The sequence below is a fragment of the Phyllobates terribilis genome, unplaced genomic scaffold (assembly GCF_046119375.1).
Source record: "Phyllobates terribilis strain yellow unplaced genomic scaffold, ASM4611937v1 Scaffold_7__3_contigs__length_470593459, whole genome shotgun sequence".
NCBI lineage: Eukaryota > Metazoa > Chordata > Amphibia > Anura > Dendrobatidae > Phyllobates > Phyllobates terribilis.
In genome coordinates this window covers 361,879,606-361,902,306 of record NW_027362767.1, presented here as the reverse complement: position 1 = coordinate 361,902,306, position 22,701 = coordinate 361,879,606, and the positions used below count along the sequence as shown (strand labels likewise).

Below are 22,701 nucleotides of genomic sequence, written 5' to 3'. Positions count from 1 at the left end.
ACACTTCTCCTCATTAATGACGCAGATTCTTAAAGGGGTATTCCCACCATAGATATTTATTGCATATCTGCAAGGGGTCAGCAGAACCTTGTTCTGCCAAGTGCGGGGCGGGACCTGACTGATTGAATAGAGAAATGGCCATGGATGTGCTCATTTCTCCATTCAATTTGAATGGATCCAGTTCGTACAGTCATATTGTTCACAGCTGAGAGCTTGCTACAATTTTATGCTGTTGAGGTAATCTCTGTGTGATCCCTAAACTGGGTTTTCTCAGGATTTTAAATAAAAACCTATCCTTAGCATATACCTTCAATATATGATTGGTGGGTTTTTACCATCTAGATTCCCACTGATCAGCTGGATAAAGGGGTCACAGCGATTGTTGGACCCTTCATTACTGATTAGGTTAAATGGCGTGCATGACTATGGCTGCGATCATGGAGGTCTGACACACACACGCTATATTTTATTGGTCCATCCTAAGAGCTCAGGCAGATGGCCATATAAATCGGACGGAGATCGGAACGCAATGCTCGGACTGGCCGGCGACTCTCCCAAACCAAGAGAGACAGCATGTACTTCTATGCAGATGTCACACTTTGGTAGGGAAAGCTGCCAGCCAGTCCATGCAATGTGTTCCGAACTCAGTCCTATTTGTACAGTTGTCTGATTGTGCCCTAAGCTAAAGCCATCTATTAAAAATCTTAGAAAGTCCCTTTATTATGTATCCCTTTATTAAAAGTTAGAAACACTAATGTTTTTCCAATGAAAAAAATCCAGATTCTTGGTATCAAAAAATAGTCTCCTACTTACGACAGCATTTAAAATACTCTTACCTATACACTAACGTAGACAAGTCAAACAATTGGTTGGCCAAACTGGAGAAGATTTAGTCATATTATGATAGGCCAGAATATGGTTAATGAATAAAAGCCATTTTGGGGTGAAACATATTGAAATTAGTGGTAATTCTCTTGGAATACCAACAACCACCCCAAAGTGACCGTGTTTTGCCCTGAAAGATGTACAACTACTTGCATATCCACAGGTCAACCAAGACTTGCACATAGCTGTAGTTCTGGAAATGAATCTTACCTGTCGGGATGAATGCAGGCTGCTGTAACTGCATATTTGCTAGAGCCTGTTGGTAGTGGAAAACACTGGGGTTAAACAGCGTGGTAGCCCCATTGCTTTTTTCAAGTGCTGGCCTCTTTGGTAAAGGTTGAAGTGCTCCAGGCTGCAGTGCCTATAAATTAGGAAGGATTTATTTGCAAAAGAAATCCAAAGACCAGAATAAATAAGACATATTCTGCATGCTTGAAATACAATCCAGTATACATAATCACCTGCAAATGTATCAATTCTCAAAGACAGAAAATATAATTATTTAAAGGGCATCACCAAAGAATTAAAACAAAAATCACAAAATGTTGGAAGGAAAACCAGGGACCTTAGTCAGGAAACATATAGGGGATTTTACAAAGCTGACTACAGATCAGAAGGGGTTATCTTGTGTGACATGCATTTGTGGACAACAGGATATCGGATTGTCCCTTTTATACACCCTCCCCCAAAAAACCCTATAGATTGCAGGCTCGGGTGCAACATTGCTTACTAATAATAAAACAGACAGGTTATTCTGACCAGAGTCTGATCAGAGTGGTATCAGTTTTTCTCGGACGTGGAGGAAAAAAAAAAAGATTCTCCATTCTGACAGTCCATGAAAATCAGACCGGTCCGATATTTTTCACAAACTCATAGACTTGTATTGCCGATTTCAATCCAACACCTGACTCAAAATTCGGACATGCCTACAATTTTTTCCGCTCAGTCTAAGGAAAAAATTGGACATGTGCAAAGCCCCGTACAATATCATAGGTGAAAACCATGGATAGCACTCGTCCGAGAAAATTAGTTGTGTGCTCGAGCCCTAAAACAAAGACTTGTACAGCTACGTCAATGGAAAAAAAAAAAAGAGTATGGCTGCTGCAAAGAGGGGAGTCTATAAGGGGTTAATCGTCAGGAAGTCTATGCCATACCTACATATTTGGGAATAGAAGAAATTATTCCCCATGGAAAGATGTTCTGCATTCACTGAGATAACATTTTAAATTCTCTCTAAAATGCTAATTTTGCATTTCAATCTTTACGATAAGACACTGTAAGCCGGGGTAAATGGCGGCCGTGTAGGTGATGAGGCCATTCAGTACTTGCCCTTCAGATTTGAGGTTGTATGGGCATCTCGCGTCACCTGGCTTTTGCCAATCTATTCCCTGGCTCTTCTGTTCTTTCCTATGTAAACAAGTTTAATGGAAACACGAATAATGGGCGTAGGCGGAATACAGTGTTTTCACTAAACATTAGTCTGACCTTGAGGAAAGCTGGAAGCGAATGGGAAATATTGAATAGAAGTTTTATTTAAAAAATGAAGTTTATTTCTGTGCTTTTAGATTACACTACATTTTTTCAGCCTGTCTTTATGTAAAACAAATGATCCTTTTTAGTATATTATAATTTCCTGAGCCACCCACTGGGTTCACTATGTAAGGACTTTTTGGGTGTACGTGGTCCCTAAGGTTTGAGATCACCCCTTTGTTCATTTTTCAGTAATTCATAAAACCATAAAACCCATTTGCCTATTACTTGATTTTAAGAACCCAAATAAGGAACTAAAATAGATAGGATAGGGGATAACTTTCTTATTACTGGTGGTCCGACCACTGGGACCCCCAGCGATTCAAAGTAAAGGGTCTTGAATGGAGAGTACGTGTGCATGCTCAATCTCTGCTCCATTCATTGTGTTATGGACTGACGGAAATAGCAGTGCACTGAGCGGCACTTTCTCTGAATGGTGCAGAAATCGAGCATGCCCTCCTCCGCGTCATATATATACACTGTGTTCCAAATTATTATGCAAATAATATTTTCTCAGATTTTCCCAAATTACCTATATGAATTGCAGTCATTGTAATTTTCCAGTCAAATAACTATTAGAGTACAATTGAAAGGTTTTTGTACAAACTGCCTATGATAACAGTATATTTTTTAAAAAATAAAAAACTCAAACTGCACTCAAAATGCATGTTCCGAATTATTATGCACAGCAGAGTTTTCAACCTTTTCATTTTAATAAAGAACAAAAAAATGGTCATTTTTGAAATTATAAGCATTAGCAGGTTATTACAAACTGAAATCAAACAGTTTTCAACTCAAAACTTTATTCTAGGTGATGTTACATTTGCACATATGACCCCTTGTTCCAAAGGAGCTTCTGAACTCTCTCGTCCATTGAATTTGTCAGGTTTTGGATGGTTTCTGCTTTAATTGTTTTGCATGAGGACAGAATACCCTCCCAGAGCTGATGCTTAGATGTGAACTGCCTCCCGCCTTCATAGACACTCCTTTTGATGATGCTCCAGAGGTTCTCAATGGGGTTGAGGTCAGGGGAGCATGGGGGTCACACCATAAGTTTGTCCCCTTTTATGCCCATAGCAGCCAGAGATGCAGATGTGTTATGTGCAGCATGAGACGGGACATTATCATGCATGAAATGATCTCGATGGTCCAGATGGATGGAGTGGAGGATGGCTGGTTGATGGACACCCCATGCAAACACGGCTACGGCACTAACAAGCATGAGGTGGAGTAATGTTTTGGGCTGGAATCATGGGGAGAGAGATTGTCGGCCCTTTTAGGATCCCTGAAGGGGTAAAGATGAACTCCTTAATGTATGTTGAGTTTCTCAAACAGCACTTCCTTCCATGGTCCAAGAAGAAGAACCGTGCATTCCGCAGCAAGATCATTTTCTTGCATGATAATGCACCGTCTCATGCTGCACATAACACATCTGCATCTCTGGCTGTTATGGGCATAAAAGGGGACAAACTTATTGTGTGACCCCCATGCTCCCCTGACCTCAAGCCCATTGAGAACCTCTGGAGCATCATCAAAAGGAGTGTCTATGATGGCGGGAGGCAGTTCACATCTAAGCAACAGCTCTGGGAGGGTATTCTGTCCTCATGCAAAACAATTAAAGCAGAAACCATCCAAAACCTGACAAAGTCGATGGATGAGAGAGTTCAAAAGCTCCTTTGGAACAAGGGGTCCTATGTGCAAATGTAACATCACCTAGAATAAAGTTTTGATTTGAAAACTGTTTGATTTCAGTTTGTAATAACCTGCTAATGCTTATAATTTCAAAAATGACCATTTTTTTGTTCTTTATTAAAATGAAAAGGTTGAAAACTCTGCTGTGCATAATAATTTGGAACATGCATTTTGAGTGCAGTTTGAGTTTTTTATTTTTTTTTAAATATACTGTTATCATAGGCAGTTTGTACAAAAACCTTTCAGTTGTACTCTAATAGTTATTTGACTGGAAAATTACAATGACTGCAATTCATATAGGTAATTTGGGAAAATCTGAGAAAATATTATTTGCATAATAATTTGGAACACAGTGTACTGAGTAGAGCTCCGTCCCTATATTACAGAGCCCCTTCTTGGGATCACTAAGGGTCCAAGTGGTTGGATCCCCAACTGAAAGTAAGTTAGCTTACCAATTTGGGAATAACCCTTTATAAAGTCCTTTTCTGATGTTCCTCTGATTTTCCTACTTCCTTAGTGTCTAGGTGGATTGGCGATTAGAGATGACCGAACCCGAACTCAAAAGGTTGGGTTCGTACCGGAGAGTCGGGGTTCATACCGGACAGTCAGTGTCCTGTGCTAATCGCTGAACACAGACTTCTCCCAAAAGCCCGCTACAATGTTCGGAGTACCAAGTGAAGAAGAGAGAGAGAGAATTTTAAAGCTCAAAAGTTCGGATCCCCATTGTTTTCAATGGAGTTCAGGTTCTGGTTCAAGTTTGGGGACAATTCTGGTACCCGAATAGAACTTTGGAATGAAGTTTGTCTCTGGTACCAGAACCCAAACTTACACAGGTCCGCCTATCCCTAGTGGTGATAACAATTCCTACTCCTTAAAAAAAAATTGTATTTATTTTATTTATATATTTCGAGGACATTATCCATGTTTGGAAAAAAATCAAAATATCCAAGGAGAGTTAAAATTAGAGGGCTGCATTCCCTTTATCTAGGAGGGCGGCTCAATGGTAACATAATCACAGTTTAGATTAACTGTAATCTGTTAGGAAACCAAGCAAAAAGCTTTAATCTCCCTGCAGCGCCTCCGCAGGAGAAATCAAGCATTGTGTCGTTTTCAAAATCAAATCAATTTGTAATTTTTGCAATAGATGCTATGTGTAGCTGTATAACATGGTAGTTTCATGGAAAATAATCAAACCTTGCCCTGTGAAAAGCCTTTTATTACGTAGATATCCTGTGGCCCACAAACATATGTTTATTAGATTAACAACTCTATTGGTCATGCACTAAGTTTGACATCGCTGCATTTTACAAAGGTGGGGTGGGGGGGTGTTATTAATATAAAACACAGATCAATGAGCTGGTGGGGTTGGGCAGCACATTTTAGCAGCATTATGTTTACGCAGATATCAGATCATTAGATCATGGGCAAAGATAATCTCTAGTAAAAAAAAAATGATTGGTGCAAAAAGACACACAACCAAGCAGCAAAATGAAGCCCATCACTTGGTGCAGGACCAATAGATAGAAAGTAAGTGAGTCTAATACACAAAGAGACAATATGAAATGAAGAAAGGAATGGGCAATGTAAACCTCTGGGCACTGCTTGTGAATGGTGAAACGCCTGGTTTGCAGTCAAATGTATGGCAGATACAGAGCTAGCTACAGAAGATTTAGCTAAGGTAGACAGATGAGACAGATACTGTAGATGGATATGAGATACAGTAGATAGATATAAGAGAAACAGATACATTACATTTCTAATTCTTTGGTTATTATTTAAAACAAGATGTAAAGAAAGATAGGAGATACAGTAGATAGCTAGAATATGAAATCGGTAGGTATTAGATGTCAGATACTTAGCTAAATCGATAGTCATCAGATAGTAAGCTATATAAGTATAGAAAGGTCAAGATTATATATATATATATATATTTATATTCTATATAAGTACATAGTTATAGTGGATAAAAAAATCTACACACCCCTAAAATGCCAGATTTTCTCGCATAAAAAAAAAATACCAAAAAGAATCATTTCAGAAATTTTTATACCTCTAATGTCATGATCTATACAAGTCCATTGAGAAACAAACTGAAGTCATGTTGAGGAGGAAAATAAAAATAGCAAAACTAAAATATTTTGGTTGCATAAGTGGTAACACCCTCTTATAATTAGAGATGTGCATTAGTTCAGAATTAGCCACATTTATACTCATGGTAAATAGTAGTCAGTACACAGGTGCCATCAATTACAGTGATTCAGATTAACTCCATATTAAGGTTCGCTGTTCTAGTAGGATTTTCCTGACACTTTCTTAGTTGCATCTTACAGCATAAGCCATGGTCTGTAAACAGCTGACAACACAGCAAAAGGATCTCATTCTTGAAAGTTATCAGTCAGGGGAAGGGTACAATTTTTTTTCCAAGGCATTAGATATACCATGGAACATTGTGAAAACAGTGATCAAGAAGTGGCTTAAATTTGGCATAACAGTGACATTATCCAAAAACAGGATGTCCCTCAAAAATTGATGAAAAGAGAAGAAAATTGTTCCAGTAGGTTACCAAGAGGCATACAATAACATTAAATGAACTATAGGTATACCTGTCAAGTACTGGTTGTGTACTGCATGTGACAATCAATCATATTCTTCATATATCTGGCCTGTGGGGTAGGGTGGCAAGATGGAAGCCTTTTCTTACAAAGAAAAATATCGAAGCCTGGCTATGTTTTGCCAAAACCTACATCAAGTCTGACATAAGCATGGGAAAAATGTGTTATGGTCTGATGAGACCAAGGCTGAACTTTTTGCCCATAATTCCAGAAGGTATGTTTGGCGCAAAGCCAATACTGCACATCATCAAAATAACACCATACCAAAAGTGAAGCATGATTAAGGCAGCATTATGCTTTGGGGCTGATAAAAATCTGAAGATGAGGAGGAATTTAATCTTTTAGCACAACAACAAACCTAAGCATACCTTCAAGTCAACAAAAAGATGGCTTCACTAAAGCAAGGAAGAATGGGCAAAGATTGGTGGTAGACCCAAAAGGCTTGAATGCTGTCATAAATTCAAAGGGTGCTTCAACAAAGTATTAGTGCAAGGGTGTACATATTTAGACAACCATGTTATTTTAGTTCTTTATTTCTCTTTTTCCAGCTGGAAAAATTTCAGTTTGTTTTTCAATTGAGTTTAAAAAATTACAAGTAACGTTAAAAGGTGCAAAAAGTTTTGAAAGTATTCTTCTTGGTTGGATTTTTTTTTTCACATGACAAAAACCTAGTATTAAATAAGGGTGTGTAGACTTTTTATATTCACTATAAATAGATAGGTAAATAGTTAACGGATATGTGAAAATTACAAGATAAGTCAGAGAGAGATAAATATATATATGTGTGTGCGGATAAAATAATGATGGGACATTACAATCATATACCATTATGGACTATGAAATGAAAACAAACAAGCTGCAAACCAGGAGACATTATCAAATGTATATAATCATGTAGATAAGGCAAACATGTAAGTTAAGGGATTTCCATGCACTTAAAGATGGTCACATGCAAAGCAAGAAGGTCATAGGTCCAAGTACCAGGTCAAGGGTGGCCTTGAGGGGTCGCTTCAGTGATGTAACAGCTGGCTGAGTCTTAATTAGCAGGCAGGGAGCACATGATGGCAATGGCCAAAAGGGGTCAAGCACAACAACATAAACAGCAAGCAGAGGTGCGTCATAAGAAGAGCGACATGGTGGACAGGTGAAAAGAAAAAAAAAAAAGAATGCATTATATATTGTATCATAACTACACATGCACGTGATGACGACTATTGTTAATGCATTAGAATAAAATACAACAGGCTTTATTATAGTTTTATGAAAAGCAGCAACCCAAGATATAAAGTATATGCCATAGTATAGATTTCAAAAAGGACAAAACTACGCTGAAGAATATGTCCATTTTAAGAAAAATAAAAAACCTTTCCAGTTTGTCTATGAATATAATCTACAAAAAATTTGAGCAGCTTTGTAACTACACCGTCAACTTATTTTGATCTGATTTAGAGTTACAGCTTTTATTATAGTTCAGAGCTGTATTCATAGTTCTGCTGGATGCTATTGAACAAGCTTGTTATCACATACATCCCTTAGCTGAGCTCTTAGGCCTGGTTCCCACTTGTAAGAATGCTGTTTTTTTCTTGCAGGTGTCCGCACCTAAATACACAATAGCAATCGGTAACAATTATTGAATTTTTGTTTCTTTCTTAACGAGTTTCTTTTTTTTGATGCATGTTGTAGATTTAAGGCTACGATCAGACGGCCATAGATTCTCTCATCCAAGAGAATCGGGCTGAGTATGCAAATGACACTGTGATCCGAGTGTCAGCATAGTGTGATACGATTCTCTTGTATGAGAGAATCCGAGCACACCGAGGAGAAGATGGAGAACAAAATTTCTCCATCTTCTTCATTGTGAGTCTGAGAAAATCAGACTGGACTCAGAGGTCATCCAAGTGTTTTCCTCGCACACATATACTTGAATGGGTGAGTGTCTTCTGATTTCAAAGTGAAAGATTCTGTCAGTGGAAAAATTGTGCATCAGCACTACCCCACTGAATAACATTGGTCCGAGTACTATCCGATAAATCATCAGATAGCACTCGTCTGATATATGCGTTCATGTTTCATGTGAGCAAGCCCTAAAGCAGATGTAATTCATTGATTTAGTAATGTTGCAGAAATGTTGTGATTCTGCATTTAAAACACAATTGTGATTTTATATGCAATTTTTTCCAGGCTCCCCATAGAAGTTTATGGGAAAAAAAAGCAAAAAAAACCCGCAAAGTTCTACAATTCATGAGTTTTCATGAAACAATTTTGCTTGAAATATTAAATGCAGCGGATTTTCAGCACAGAAAAAATATGCAGCGTTCTCTGCTGTGGGAACATGGCTTTATAATGCAGTGGAATTTTTTTTTTTTTTGCTTCTTACATCAAATACCGTGCCTGGTGTGTAAAATCTATACTCTACAGGAAGCCGTGTGCTTTTTGGAAGAGTTCAGCCCTGAAGCCTGTGGAATTGTTAATGCAGCTCTGGACTAGAATACAAACTGTAACAAGATAAATAATGTATTTTTTTTTAAACAAAGTTACTCAAGTTTTTATTTAGATTAATTCTATAAATCGCCTGAAAAAAAAAAATGATGTTCAAAAGATGGAAATACCCTTTAGTAGTGTTGTCCAACATGGATTCCAAAAGCACAACATTTTAACTCTCTGTAAATTCAGTCCCCCATTACTGATCTAAAAGAGCACAGCAAAGAATGAGGAGTTCAACTCCCATAGCCACTATATTGACCTCTATATTATACTGAGCACCACTGTCCATGCTTGTGATGAGGATATGGAGCATGAAGATCCAAGATCTCCCCAGTGCAAAACACACAAAGACGTACAGTGTCATATTGAGTCTGAGAGGCCGGTAGGAGCCGAGTGTGGTCATCAGATGCTCTGTGAATAGTGTAATATCTACTAGAAGTCACAGCTCTACAGAAGAACATTTCTGTAGAAGTAGATTATTCAATGGAGCAAGTCACACACAATTTTTTTTTTGTCGATTCTCACGAGATCCATAAAAAAAGTTGAGGTATGGTAAAATCTTCTATGGGCATCATATCACAAATCTGTACCCCACTGATTAGTAGTATGTCTATGTGACTGAGCAGGTAAGTACATTTTTGGTTATAAAATCCTCAGTCAAATTACAGCAGCAACAATTTAAAGAATATCCGCAACATGTCAGTTGTTCTAGAAGAGGTTACAGCAGATTTAAAGAAGCACCCCTCCTCCCATCAAAGTTTTTATCCTCTTAATACATTGCAGTCACCAACTGTGTGCTTGCAATTGCTCATTTTACCTTTCTACCCAGCTAATTCTTCTGTTTTCCATTAGGTCTATGACATCACGTGATTAAAAACTGACTAGCTGAACCCTTCTAAGCTCTATGGAGGAACAGGAGGTCAATTTTCTCTGTATGAGCCATTGCAAATATCTATGGCAGGGGGAGGAGGGAGCAGCTGGGTCAGGAGTTGAAGAAAGGAATGATTCTGCAGGGACAAGAGATTTCCTGTTTCTACACAGAGCAGAGAAAAGAGAAGAATTATCTGGTAGAAAGGCAAAATAAGCAATTGTAAGTACACAGTGCTGTATAATATGACGACTGCAATATATTAAGAGGATAAAAACTTTGATGGGAGGAGTGCTTCTTTAATCTCACCCTTTACAATGGAAGGGGTAAATTGTGTGGCTTAACCACACCCAATTTTTCAAAAATATCAGCAGCAATATTTACCGTGAGTTCTGGAACAAAAATGCCTTGTGGTAACATACCCTTAAAAGATACACAAAACTTTTGAAAAGTCAGAGACATATCACAGAAGTTCTGATCATTGCTGCCTTATGGCGAGACCCCCACCATTCGCTAAATCAAAGAGACAAAAGTTCTTAATCTAAATCCATTTTTCCCAGATTGAACACTTGAGAATTATAGTCTATGGGGCTGATCACATATCTGTTTATTGGGCAGAGTGTCTGGAAAAAAAAAAACGTCACCGATCAAACTCGCCCAATTCAATTCAAGTCCATGAAAAAAAAATCAACTGGATTCCATCCATGTGTCATCTGAGTGTTGTCCATTTTTTACTTTTTAATGGAGCAGTTTGGAATTTCTTTTTTTCATAAGAGAAAAACGGATGCCACACTAATGGTAAAAATGGACACTCGAACCAAGAATGGGAAAAAAATTGTATCCAGCATACTGATGAAAAACAGTTTTCTTCCTCATACAAAACAAAAATAATAATGATGTCTTAATAAGGCCTAAGGGCTCATTCAGAAGTCCGTTTTTTGTCGATAGAAGACATACATAGTATTGTGAAGTCTATGGGGGCATTTACATGTCCAATTTTTTTGTGGACCGTGAAAAATCATGGAGACGACCCATATGGAGCCAAAAGACAGATCAAAATCAACAATGCAAGTCTGTGAGTCCGTGGAGAAAAAAAAATCAGAAAATTAGACAGCACTCAGAGGCCAAGGACGAGGTAGAGAATTTTTTTTCTTTGTTTTTCATCCGGGGAAAAATTCTGAACAAAGTAATTGATGAAACAATGAAGACAGTTTTTTCTCGAATGTGAAAAAAAATGGACGTCTTAATGAGCCCTTATTCAGAAACTAAAGACTCAGCCGAACTCTACAAACCCAAAATCGGAGATCTTTTGCCCCATCATATTAGTGATCGGTGGAGGTCAAATACAAAACCTAGCCATATGCCCCATTAGGGAATATGAAGGCCATACACAGTGTCCTCTGCTAAGAACCCCACTCCATGAGCCAAAACAGGGGACTAGTATGTCACAGTATCTTCTGGTCTGATAGACATGTCTTATTAATGTATGAGATAGTAATTATTCAGCTCCCTTCAAGGAAAATGAAGCATCGCCTAACAAGTGAAATCTAACATTATTAGTACCCCCGCACCCGCGGCAATCGTCCCATAACCGGGATGGCTACACTCATTGATTGTCGCTTCTTATTACGGCTCCTCAAATTCAGTGATCGGGGACTGAATATTACCATAATGTATAACTCCAGCTACGGATAACATTAGGGGCTGCTGCTGTATGTTGCATGAAAAGCAATTTATGCTGATAAATAGCTACAAAAAAAGTGCAGACGACATTCCATGTGAATGATGTTGAACACAGAATAAATGTCACTTCACATGATCTCTACATTTTATAAACCAAAGTAATGTATGGAGAAATAATATAAAACCTTCTTAATAAGGGTATTCTAAACATTTCTAGGAAATACATTGAGCCTAAGAGACAATTTTTCCCTAGCAGTTAAGTACTCTGGTAGATTAAATAAAGCACCATAATGGAGATAGCACACCCTTTAGCATATGAGAAATCTAAAATTCCTCCCAAATTAGAGGGGTCTCAACTTTTTTTTTTATTAAACTGTTAAGATTTTGGGTACAATGTTACTTCTTTAATATTTCTAATGTAACCATCATTTTCCACTGGGTTTCCAGGGTTATGTGTGAAAAACTGTATATATAGTCTTCATTTGTGATGTATACTATTATTTTACATCTGTGAAGTTTAGTATAATAGACATGTTCCTAGAAGTAGACATGGAATATCCACTGCCTGCATTGCCAGCTGCATGGAAAGATGGTGCAGAGTAGAAACAATGGATTATATTGCATCTGTTTTTGGTACTATATTTATAAAAATTCACATTCACTCTGATGAGACTTTAATCTTAAATGTACAGTCATTTAGTAAGGAGACCAAAGCTCCATTGATATTATTTAATCAATAAAGTACAGCTGTGAAGGGGTTGGTCAAGCACTACTGTGAGCAAAGGGAAGAGACAATGGTTTGACTACTAGGAGCCCTGCTATGATTGTGTGGAGTGGGTCTATAACTTGCTATGACTGCTAACAGGACCCTGTCATAATTGCTGGGGAATTGCTGGGGGTCCTAATAAGACCATTAGGGGAAAATAAAGGACTTGTGATTATATGATATTCACATTTCCATAAATTCTCCTCTGAAAGGACACCTATGGGAATTTTTAGCTTTTAGTACTTTTTTTAGCTAATAAAGATGCTATAAGCGTAGACCATAAACAGATAAGAGCAAATCTCAACATGTTTCACCACTGTATTTTTAGATCTTTGTCACCTAGCATCTTGTGGTGTATAGCTGAGTTGTCCTCTTTTATGTAATATTTTTAAGGTTCTGTTAGGGTGTTTTACGGGTGATCGATCCATTGTTGCATTTTTTTTGGACAACAAAAAATGCAACAATTTATAAAAAAAAAAAACACGTTCCCTAGACCCAAGACTTGACTAGTTATCAGCAATATACAGGCAGGTGATGCATCACTACATAACTAGGCACGCTTGGTCCTCAGACACCTGGGCGAAAACCCCAGGGGAAGCCTTATGGGCAGCCACTATTAAAAAATAAGGAAGATCTTAAAATGCACTGTATTAATAATGACATGATGGATATATAAGTGAGACATGTTTTAGGAAGACAAATACATACATGAACATACTGCAAGAGTTACGTATGTTTTAATTAGCCCCATGGCACCCAGACTCCGGAGAGACAGGGAGACAGGGTAAGCCCTTACCATCGCAGCTGCGGCTGTTTGGTTCACCTGGTGCTGAGCTGCCTTTATTTTGGCTTGCAGGTGTGCAGGGGGGTGAAAGTACTTGCATTTCTCCCTAGAGCATCGGCCTTTGATGTAATCCATGCAAACAGTTACAGTGTTCTCATTGGTGTCAATCATGGCAATATCTATCGGATGCGCATAGCGGCAGTCATTCTCACCACGGGTGCAGTTCCCACGCTGGAATTCTCTACAAACCTGGAGGACACATGATTTACAATTAGAGAACTACTTACACTTGGGTTGCAGGATAGATCACAGCATGCAGTGTGCTGCCAATTTGTTCCCATTTATCGAACAACAGAGCAGATTTTTTATGTGGATCGTTAAATGGATCCATGCAACATCCTTGTCACAAAACTCTACGTAAATGTCGCCTGGAAATTTAATTTTTGTTATATGTGATCACCCACATGTCAATGTTTATTGGTGGTACATTATAGTTCCAATTTGAAATAAGTGTAGGACAAAAGCAGTAAACCACAGGTGAAGCATACATGTGAAACGCGTCTTGTAATGGGTGGCAGCCTGATTTTATGAGCTCTCATGGTAATATATGCTTGATTATTTTTGTCTAAAGAAGGTTATTGACTATTTACTTATTTATACTCAGTTGCTATATTGGTTGATATAGTCTCAAGCCTACTATGGATAATCTGAATATTTGTGTCATGTATTCTATGCTCTGATCAGGCTGTCTCCCATTTTTCCATTACCCTTTCCCCCATTTTTCATTAATTTTGTTAGTATTAAGATATCAGAATATTCTATATTAGATTTTTTTCCCAGATTTATTTCATATTGGTACTTTTAAGTCTAAATTATAGTGGACATTATTATTTGTAGAGAGATGGAGGTACAGTATGTACAAGATTAAAGGGGTGCTACACATTTTTTTTTAATTAAAGAGATTTTCCTATAAATGATATCTATCATCTAACCATAGGATTACTGTAGTCAAACTGAATGGGGGTCCCGATCCCCCATTTCTTTCCATGAAGGTCAGAAGTGAATGAAACAGCATGGTTACAAATGATCACTGCTGCTCCATTCATTGTCTATGATGGAGATAACTGAGCAGTGACGAGTAGGAGAGATCAGGACCCTTGTTCTATTGATCAGTAAGGGTTCCAGTAATCAGACATTTATCTCATGGATGGGGAGATACATTTTTTTTTATTTGAAATCCCCTCTAAATGGAACCTGTTAAGTGATTCATGCTGCCCAAACAATAGGCAGCACGAATCAGAACCTGGCTGCACAGTTAGAAAATCCAGCCAGGAACCATAGCTGGAGACAATACTCCGGCGCTACCCAGCGCTGCTATGATAGGAACGGTACTAACAAAAGATCTTCTAACTATATTTTCTATATATCTGGCGGCAATGCTGCCCATGGTTTGGGCAGCATGAATCAGCTGACAGGTTCCCTTTAACTGTTTCTCTGTAATTCAGCACCCATAGTCTTCCATGGGCCCATATCATATTACCGTATACAGGTTTTATTTCTCATAGACTCAAATAGGATATGTGGCCGGCCCCATGGCGAGCCGAATAATACAAATATTCTCTGAGGAGTGCGGATTCTGTGACGGAATGGGATTTGGTGCCTAATGGTGGCACCGTACAGAGGCACATGCCCTGCCTATGGGTCTGCACTCTTAAAAGTCTTTTTTGCTTAGTTATTCTTAAATCCATCATCTCATAATCTTTTTTATCATCTGATGATACAGAATGTTTGATAACATGACGCGTTATTTTACAAGTTGCTCTAGTTGTCAAATAGAAAAGGATTCAGATCAGCTCATCAGAAGAAAGGGTTTTTTTCCCATAGGACAGTTTTCCCGTTGCTTCTTGCAGTTCACTCCAAAAAAAAAAAAATGTGCTGCTGAATATCATGATAAAACCATGTTCTCTTCTTTATTTTAGCATTTTAAAATCCACAAACGGTGAGAAAAAATTATAATAATAGTAATAATAATAATAACAATATACACGTATATATATACTCATACATACACAGAAAGCACAGGATAATTATGCATTTTGAACAAGCATAACATTCTGAGTCCTTGTACCAGGATGAGGAACGTTATGTTTGCTCAAAATGCATAATTATCCTGTGCCTCCTGTGTATATAATAATAGTTATATATATATATATATATATTTTTTTTTATTATTATTATTATTATTTATTTATAAAAATAATGTGTACACATATATTTATCATTATACACATGGGAGGTACTCATACACACACACATATACAGTGGGGAAAAAAGTATTTAGTCAGCCACCAATTGTGCAAGTTCTCCCACTTAAAAAGATGAGCGAGGCCTGTAATTGACATCATAGTTAGACCTCAACTATGAGAGACAAAATGAGAAAACAAATCCTGAAAATCACATTGTCTGATTTGGAAAGAAATTTTTTTCAAATGTTGGTGGAAAATAAGTATTTGGTCAATTACAAAAGTTCATCTCAATACTTTGTTATATATCCTTTGTTGGCAATGGCAGAGGTCAAACGTTTTCTGTAAGTCTTCACAAGGTTGGCACACACTATTGCTGGTATGTTGGCCCATTCCTCCATGCAGATCTCCTCTAGAGCAGTGATGTTTTGGGGCTGTCGCCGGGCAACACAGACTTTCAACTCCCTCCAAAGGTTTTCTATAGGGTTTAGATCTGGAGACTGGCTAGGCCACTCCAGGATCTTGAAATGCTTCTTACGAAGCCACTCCTTCGTTGCCCTGGCGGTGTGCTTGGGATCATTGTCATGCTGAAAGACCCAGCCACGTTTCATCTTCAATGCCCTTGCTGATGTAAGGATGTTTGCACTCAAAATCTCACGATACATAGCCCCATTCATTCTTTCATGTACACGGATCAGTTGTCCTGGTCCCTTGGTAGAGAAACAGCCCCAAAGCATGATGTTGCCACCCCCATGCTTCACAGTAGGTATAGTGTTCTTTGGATGCAACTCAGCATTCTTTCTCCTCCAAACACAACAAGTTGTGTTTCTACCAAACAGTTCTACTTTGGTTTCATCTGACCATATGACATTCTCCCAATACTCTTCTGGATCATCCAGATGCTCTCTAGTAAACTTCAGATGGGCCTGGATATGTAATGGCTGAAGCAGCGGGACACGTCTGGCACTGCAGGACCTGAGTCCCTGGCGGAGTAGTGTGTTACTGATGGTAGCCTGTGTAACGTTGGTCCCAGCTCTCTGCAGGTGATTCACTAGGCCCCCCCGTGTGGTTCTGGGATTTTTGCTCACCATTCTTGAGATCATTTTGACCCCATGGGGTGAGATCTTGTGTAGAGCCCCAGATCAAGGGAGATTATCAGTGGTCTTGTATGTCTTCCATTTTCTAGTTATTACTCCCACAGTTGATTTCTTCACACCAAGATGCTTGCCTATTGCAGATTCAGTCTTCCCAGCCTGGTGCAGGGCTACAATTTTGTTTCTGGTGTCCTTCGACAGCTCTTTGGTCTTCACCATAGTGGAGTTTGGAGTGTGACTGTTTGAGGTTGTGGACAGGTGTCTTTTATACTGATAACAAGTTCAAACAGGAGCCAGTACTACAGGTAATGAGTGGAGGACAGAGGAGCCTCTTAAAGAAGAAGTTACAGGTCTGTGAGAGCCAGAAATCTTGCTTGTTTGTAATTGACCAAATACTTATTTTCCACCAAAATTTGAAAAAAATTTCTGTTCAAATCAGACAATGTGATTTTCAGGATTTGTTTTCTCATTTTGTCTCTCATAGTTGAGGTCTACCTATGATGTCAATTACAGGCCTCGCTCATCTTTTTAAGTGGGAGAACTTGCACAATTGGTGGCTGACTAAAGACTTTTTTTTTTAGTTTTTTTTTGGGGCTGGAGATTCTTTTCTCTTTGGACTAGCTGGTAAATGCCTTCGTACAGATGGTTTCAAATAGTAGCTGCAACTAGAATATCTGATAATTTGACAGCGGTCACTTCCTGTTTGTGTCTGATTAAAGAAATGTTTCCTATACTTTCATATACTGTATATACCCAAAAAGTTAATAAAACAACACGATTCATATGTTTTTATATTGGGAAGCAAAGTTCACATGTATGAATGACCATTGGTGCATATCAGAACATAGAGGCTGTGACAGACAGGACACAAAACGTACATTTATGTCCATAACTATATTATCTGTCTTTATACCCCATCATTTCCTACAAGCCAGCTATTATCTATTATTATAATTACATTAAGCCTCCACTAATAATGTATGCCTAACATTAATGCTGTGATTACAGGAAAATAACAGATTTACAGTAAATATTAACAGTACTGCTCATTGTTGTTTATGATTAATAAGAAAAAGAGGATTAGAGTGTTTTCCCTGTGTTGTATGCAGAAAGAAAAATTATTTGTTCACCTTAGGGGATAATTTTTTTCCTTAAATGCATGCATGGAAACTGTTTACAAACTTTTTCTGAGATCCTCTTAGCTCAGAGCTGGGCAAAATGCGGGCCTGTGGGCCACATCCAGCACATTGGCTGTTCCTGTCTGGCCCGCAGACCGAGACAGCCAATGGGATGAAAACAGTGGCCCACGGGCTGTACCATGCCCTTGCACGCTGCCAGTCTGCTGCCGCTGCCACTTCCCGATGTCACCACTATCTGTATCCTCAGGATGCAGAGAGCAGTGAATACGTGATTGGTGGAGGACAGAGCCTGCTAGACAGAGAGTCAGTGCATCGGAGACAGGAGTAGAGCACTGGGAGAACCAAGTGAGGGGAGTATGTTTTTTTTCTGTATGGGGTGTTTGCATGTATAGGAGGCTATGTGAGGGCTCATACTGTATATAGGAGGCTATGTGGGAGCCCATGCTGTTTATGGGAGTCTATTTGAGGGCTCATACTGTATATAAGGCTATGTGGGGGCTCATGCTGTATATAGGAGGCTGTGTGGGGCTCATGCTGTATATAGGAGGCTATGTGGGGGCTCATAGTGTATTTAGGAGGCTATGTGGGGGCTCATGCTATATATGGGAGGCTATGTGGGGGATCATGCTGTGTATGGGAGGCTATGTGGGGCTAATATTGTATAAAGAAGGCTATGTGGGGGCTCATACTGTATATAGGAGGATATGTGTGGGCTCATATTGTATAATATAGGGGCTATGTGGGGGCTAATACTGTATATAGGAGGCTATGTGGGGGTCATACTGTATAATATAGGGAGCTAATTCTTTATATACGAGGCTATGTGGGGGCTCATACTGTATATAGGGGGCTATGTGGGGGCTTATACTGTATAATGGGGATTATGTGGGGGCTCATACTGTATTTTGGGGGCTCTGTGGGCTTATACGACATACAGAAGAATTTTCATTCTGCCTCAGGTCTATGCTTCTACTAGGGGGTCAGTCTCTCTGCCCTTATCCATACGTATGTCACTTGACAAATGGTAAGGTTTTAATATTAGAGTTAGGACTGTCCCATAAGGGTTGCCGTGATGTGGCGGGATAGCTTTTACATTATTTTGATCAAAATTATGTTAACTAAATACCCTTCATTATTTATTATTATTTTTGCACTGTGCGATTTACCCATTTACTTCCAGTTACTTGGGTATTTTGCTTGTCTTTGGTTTTTCTTTGTCTAGTGGCCTTGTGTGAACATGCATTTACATTTTGCATGCACATCAATTTATGTTTCAGTTCAGACTTCTAGGTTTTTTTTAGGTTTTTTTTTTACATACAGAAGAATGTCAGCATACTTAATCCTGAATAATATTAAGTGATAATATGGATATAAAATAATTATAAGTGTAATTAATATGTTAATATTAATATTGAGCAGTATTAATTTCAGCCTATTCGTTTGGCCCTCCACAGCACTCACGGTCTCTCATGTGGCCCCTCGGGAAAATTAATTGTCCACCCCTGACTAAGCTGATTTGTGACTACGGACCACATCAAAGTTAAATGGTTCAATATTTTTAATAAGACCTAAATGCAAAAAAAGATTTTTTTTATCCCCAAATACAAGTATTTAGATGAAAAATGCCCTATATGCTAAACATTCACATCAATTATTGTATAATGAAATGTTCTGCAACTATATTTCAATTACTTGGTTTTTCCAAATGAGTGAATATTAAAAAGAGTAGGTCCCAGCTGAGACATTTATGATGTATCCATAGGATATGTCTAATTTCTGATGTTTTTTTTTGCAAATTGCAAAAATGTATATATGCCTTAAAAGCCTCTGGGAACACTCCTGCATGTCAGTATGCATCAGCATTGTATGGTAGTATAATTCACCGTATGGCCATATTTTAGCTTGGCATGAACAAATATTTATGCACTATATAGTAGTACTATTTAGACACTTTACATATTTATAGCATGCAACAGTTCCCTTATTTTTTTTACCTGGTGTAAATGCTGCCTTTCCCCAGAATTGACATGGTTTTCCTTTTGTTCCTGCTCCTTTCCATTCTTGAGATATGGCCCCCTCTTCCCTGCATATAAATCTACTCTTGTTACCAAATGGGTGTGATCAACTCTTCTCCATTGGAGTCTTCTTGAGAACCACTCCCAGTTGGCTGACCATACTAGATTTATATCCAGGGAAGAGGGGGCCATTTCTCAGGAAGAACAAAAGAAAAACAGCGCCGGATTCAGGAGAACACCAGGTCTAAAATGACATACTCCTGGCGAGTGACAGGTCCTCATTAAAGTGTATTCCCATCTTAAAGGGGTCGTCCAGCCTTAGGCTACAAGTCTGAAGTGACTTTATGTGAAAAATCCTCATTCATCACACGTGGACTGTGCGCTGTGAGGATTCTCTGGCTCCTGGAGCGGACGGTCATTCAGGCCACATTCCAACTAGACTGTGTTCGACACACACTAGCACTGAGTGAGGCCAGATACGTCTAGTCTGCACGTGACCACATGTATACAAATTACATTCTTGTGGTCACGCGCTTGCCACTCCCAGTGTGCATGCGATGCAAGGATTCACAAGTCTGCAGTCACAGAGAGACTTGTAGCCTAAGGCCGGATGACCCCTTTAAGCATTGGCATGATTCTCATCCATTAGGCATTGTGCTTTCAATTACTTTTATTTGTCCCTCAAATTGTCTTCTCACATAAATATCTGATCGTACAAGTAATAATTCTATATATTACATACTCACTATGAAACCACTTATGTGCTACAGTTTTTCAAAGGCTGAGTATAGAGTGTGGGACCCGTCATGTAATAATATAATGCATTCACGGCACATTGGATGCTCATGCCTTCCGTTGACTAATAGTTACATTAAGCCAGTAATCTATTCAGCCTCCGCAAAGAATTCTGTAACCTGATGCATAGGATTCTGCTTTGCCATAGTCAGCGACTTACCTCCAGTTTGTCTGTGCGCACCAGTTTCTGACCAGCAGAGCCACCAGGTACTGTAACTGCTGGATTTCCAGAAACCAGGACAGGTGTATTTGGTAGAAGCTCTGCGGGAACAAGACCCATGCCTGGAGAGACATGACTCAAGTAGGGACTAAAAGCCATGGATGGGCTTGTTGCAAGTGATGGAGTCACAGGGAATGTGGTCTGCAAAGAAGGAACAAAAGGAGATTAGGGCCCTTTCATGATCCTAGTGAAGACCCAACATTACTTTCACAATTATGCCTTTTTGTGTGTGGGTTGAGTGGAGGTAGAAGGAACTGTGTCATCCTTGTCCATTGGTTGTGTGAGCTATATACAGATAACGAAATTCTAGAAATTCACAGCATCCCAAAATAATATTGTGTAGCAAGAGAGCTTATCTGAAGTACTACATTACTAGACTGACAAATTGGGACAATAGTTTAGTTGACTTTTGTTATCCAATATGATGGGAAATGGGAAAACTGATTTAATTTGGTTGCATGTAGAATGATTTAATATTAGCATATACGGTAGTCTACAATATAAAGGGTTTTTAAAGGGTGCACTCATGTCTGCTGTTCAGGAGCTCGATGCTCCAGTGCTTTCTGCTTGCTGAGACGTGGTGCGCTCTTGGATGATTGACTGTAGTAGCAGCATTGTCGTGCTACTGTCCCAAACTGTGCGCTCTCCCATGCTGCAAGGAGAAGCAAATCTGCCTCTGCGGCAGGAGAGGAGCTCAGCGGCACTTATGCTGGTCAAATCCAGCAGAACGGCCAGCGTCAGAACAGTGCTTACATTTTGCCTAAGAGACTGGCCACTTCTGATATCTGCAGAAGTGGCCGGTAACCTAGGAAATAAGTAGTACACAAAAGAATTAAAAATCCCTTCGCTCTTGAGAACAGAGAGAATATTTAGCAATAGGTAAATTACAAAAGTTGGTTGTTTTAACAAGCACTTTGAAATTTTACTAGAGAAGGTATGAATGTAATCGCAGGACCCCGTCCAGCCACCAGGTCAGCGGACTTGAGCCCTTTGGACTGCCTCTTACCTGACAGCTTCTTTTGATTGGCCAGCCTAGCACGACATCATCATTGTGGCATGACGCCCATTAGGCTGGCTAACCAAGAAAAGCGTTGCGGATGCCGGGAGGTGCAATGCGGGTCTCAGGGCACCCATCTGAATACTGACCTAGCGGCTGGACTGGGTCCTGCGAATCAATCTCTAAGCTTCATTAAGTTATGAGAATGTGAATAACCCTTCAAACATTGTGATGTTATACAGTGATCAATTAACCAGCACTACTATTATAAATGTATACACTAGATCTGAAAAATCCCAGAGAAATCCTTCCAGATCACATGAGGATGTCTAAAGAACCTGGCGGCATTTCTGCATAGGAGAAAAACAGCATCAGCTGATGGTGGAAACCGGGATCGGGATTGTGAGAGCACTCCGCATGTTTTTCAAAAGTTTTGTTTACAAATGAGAAAGGTCAATAAAAAGTATCACAAGCATCACATGTGGTGGACTATCCTGCTCCAGTATAAAGTACTCAGTAAGAGTAATATTAAAGGGAACTTAACAGCTGAGGCATGCTGCCCGACCCACCAGCAACATGTACCAGATACTGGCTGTAAGATGTCGGCCAGGTATGTTTTACTATAAAATGCCAAAACTCTGGAAAACATAATTTAAAAGTTGCTTGGAACTGCGCCACACTGGAGACTAATCGGACAAGCAAGTCCCCAGCAGCTTCTCCCCGGTCACTGCCCTGGAGTGATAGCTCTGTCCCTATACACATAGGTAGGGAGAGACCTGTCAATCCAGGGCAGTGACCGGGGAGAAGTCATTGGGGACCCGCCTGTCCGACTAGTCTCCCGGCTCATTCCCCGGCGCCTTTTAAACTATGTTTTTCAGAGTTTTGGCATAGTGC

At 39.2% G+C, this 22,701-nt stretch overlaps 1 protein-coding gene across 8 annotated transcripts in view; it reads right to left on the bottom strand.

Annotated features, from left to right (window-relative positions):
• The window catches only part of MBNL3 (muscleblind like splicing regulator 3), a 169,003-nt gene that overhangs the window by 23,184 nt on the left and 123,118 nt on the right, over positions 1–22,701 (bottom strand). For 7 of the 8 annotated variants that reach the window (XM_073641327.1, XM_073641326.1, XM_073641322.1 and 4 more), the window contains exons 4-7: positions 20,751–20,951; positions 13,317–13,553; positions 7,701–7,754; positions 1,096–1,246 (exon numbers count right to left, since the gene is read on the bottom strand). In XM_073641327.1, the coding sequence (XP_073497428.1) occupies positions 1,096–1,246; positions 7,701–7,754; positions 13,317–13,553; positions 20,751–20,951 (643 nt within the window). The remainder of the gene's footprint in view (positions 1–1,095; positions 1,247–7,700; positions 7,755–13,316; positions 13,554–20,750; positions 20,952–22,701) is intronic. The other variant, XM_073641329.1, reaches the window with a different exon arrangement.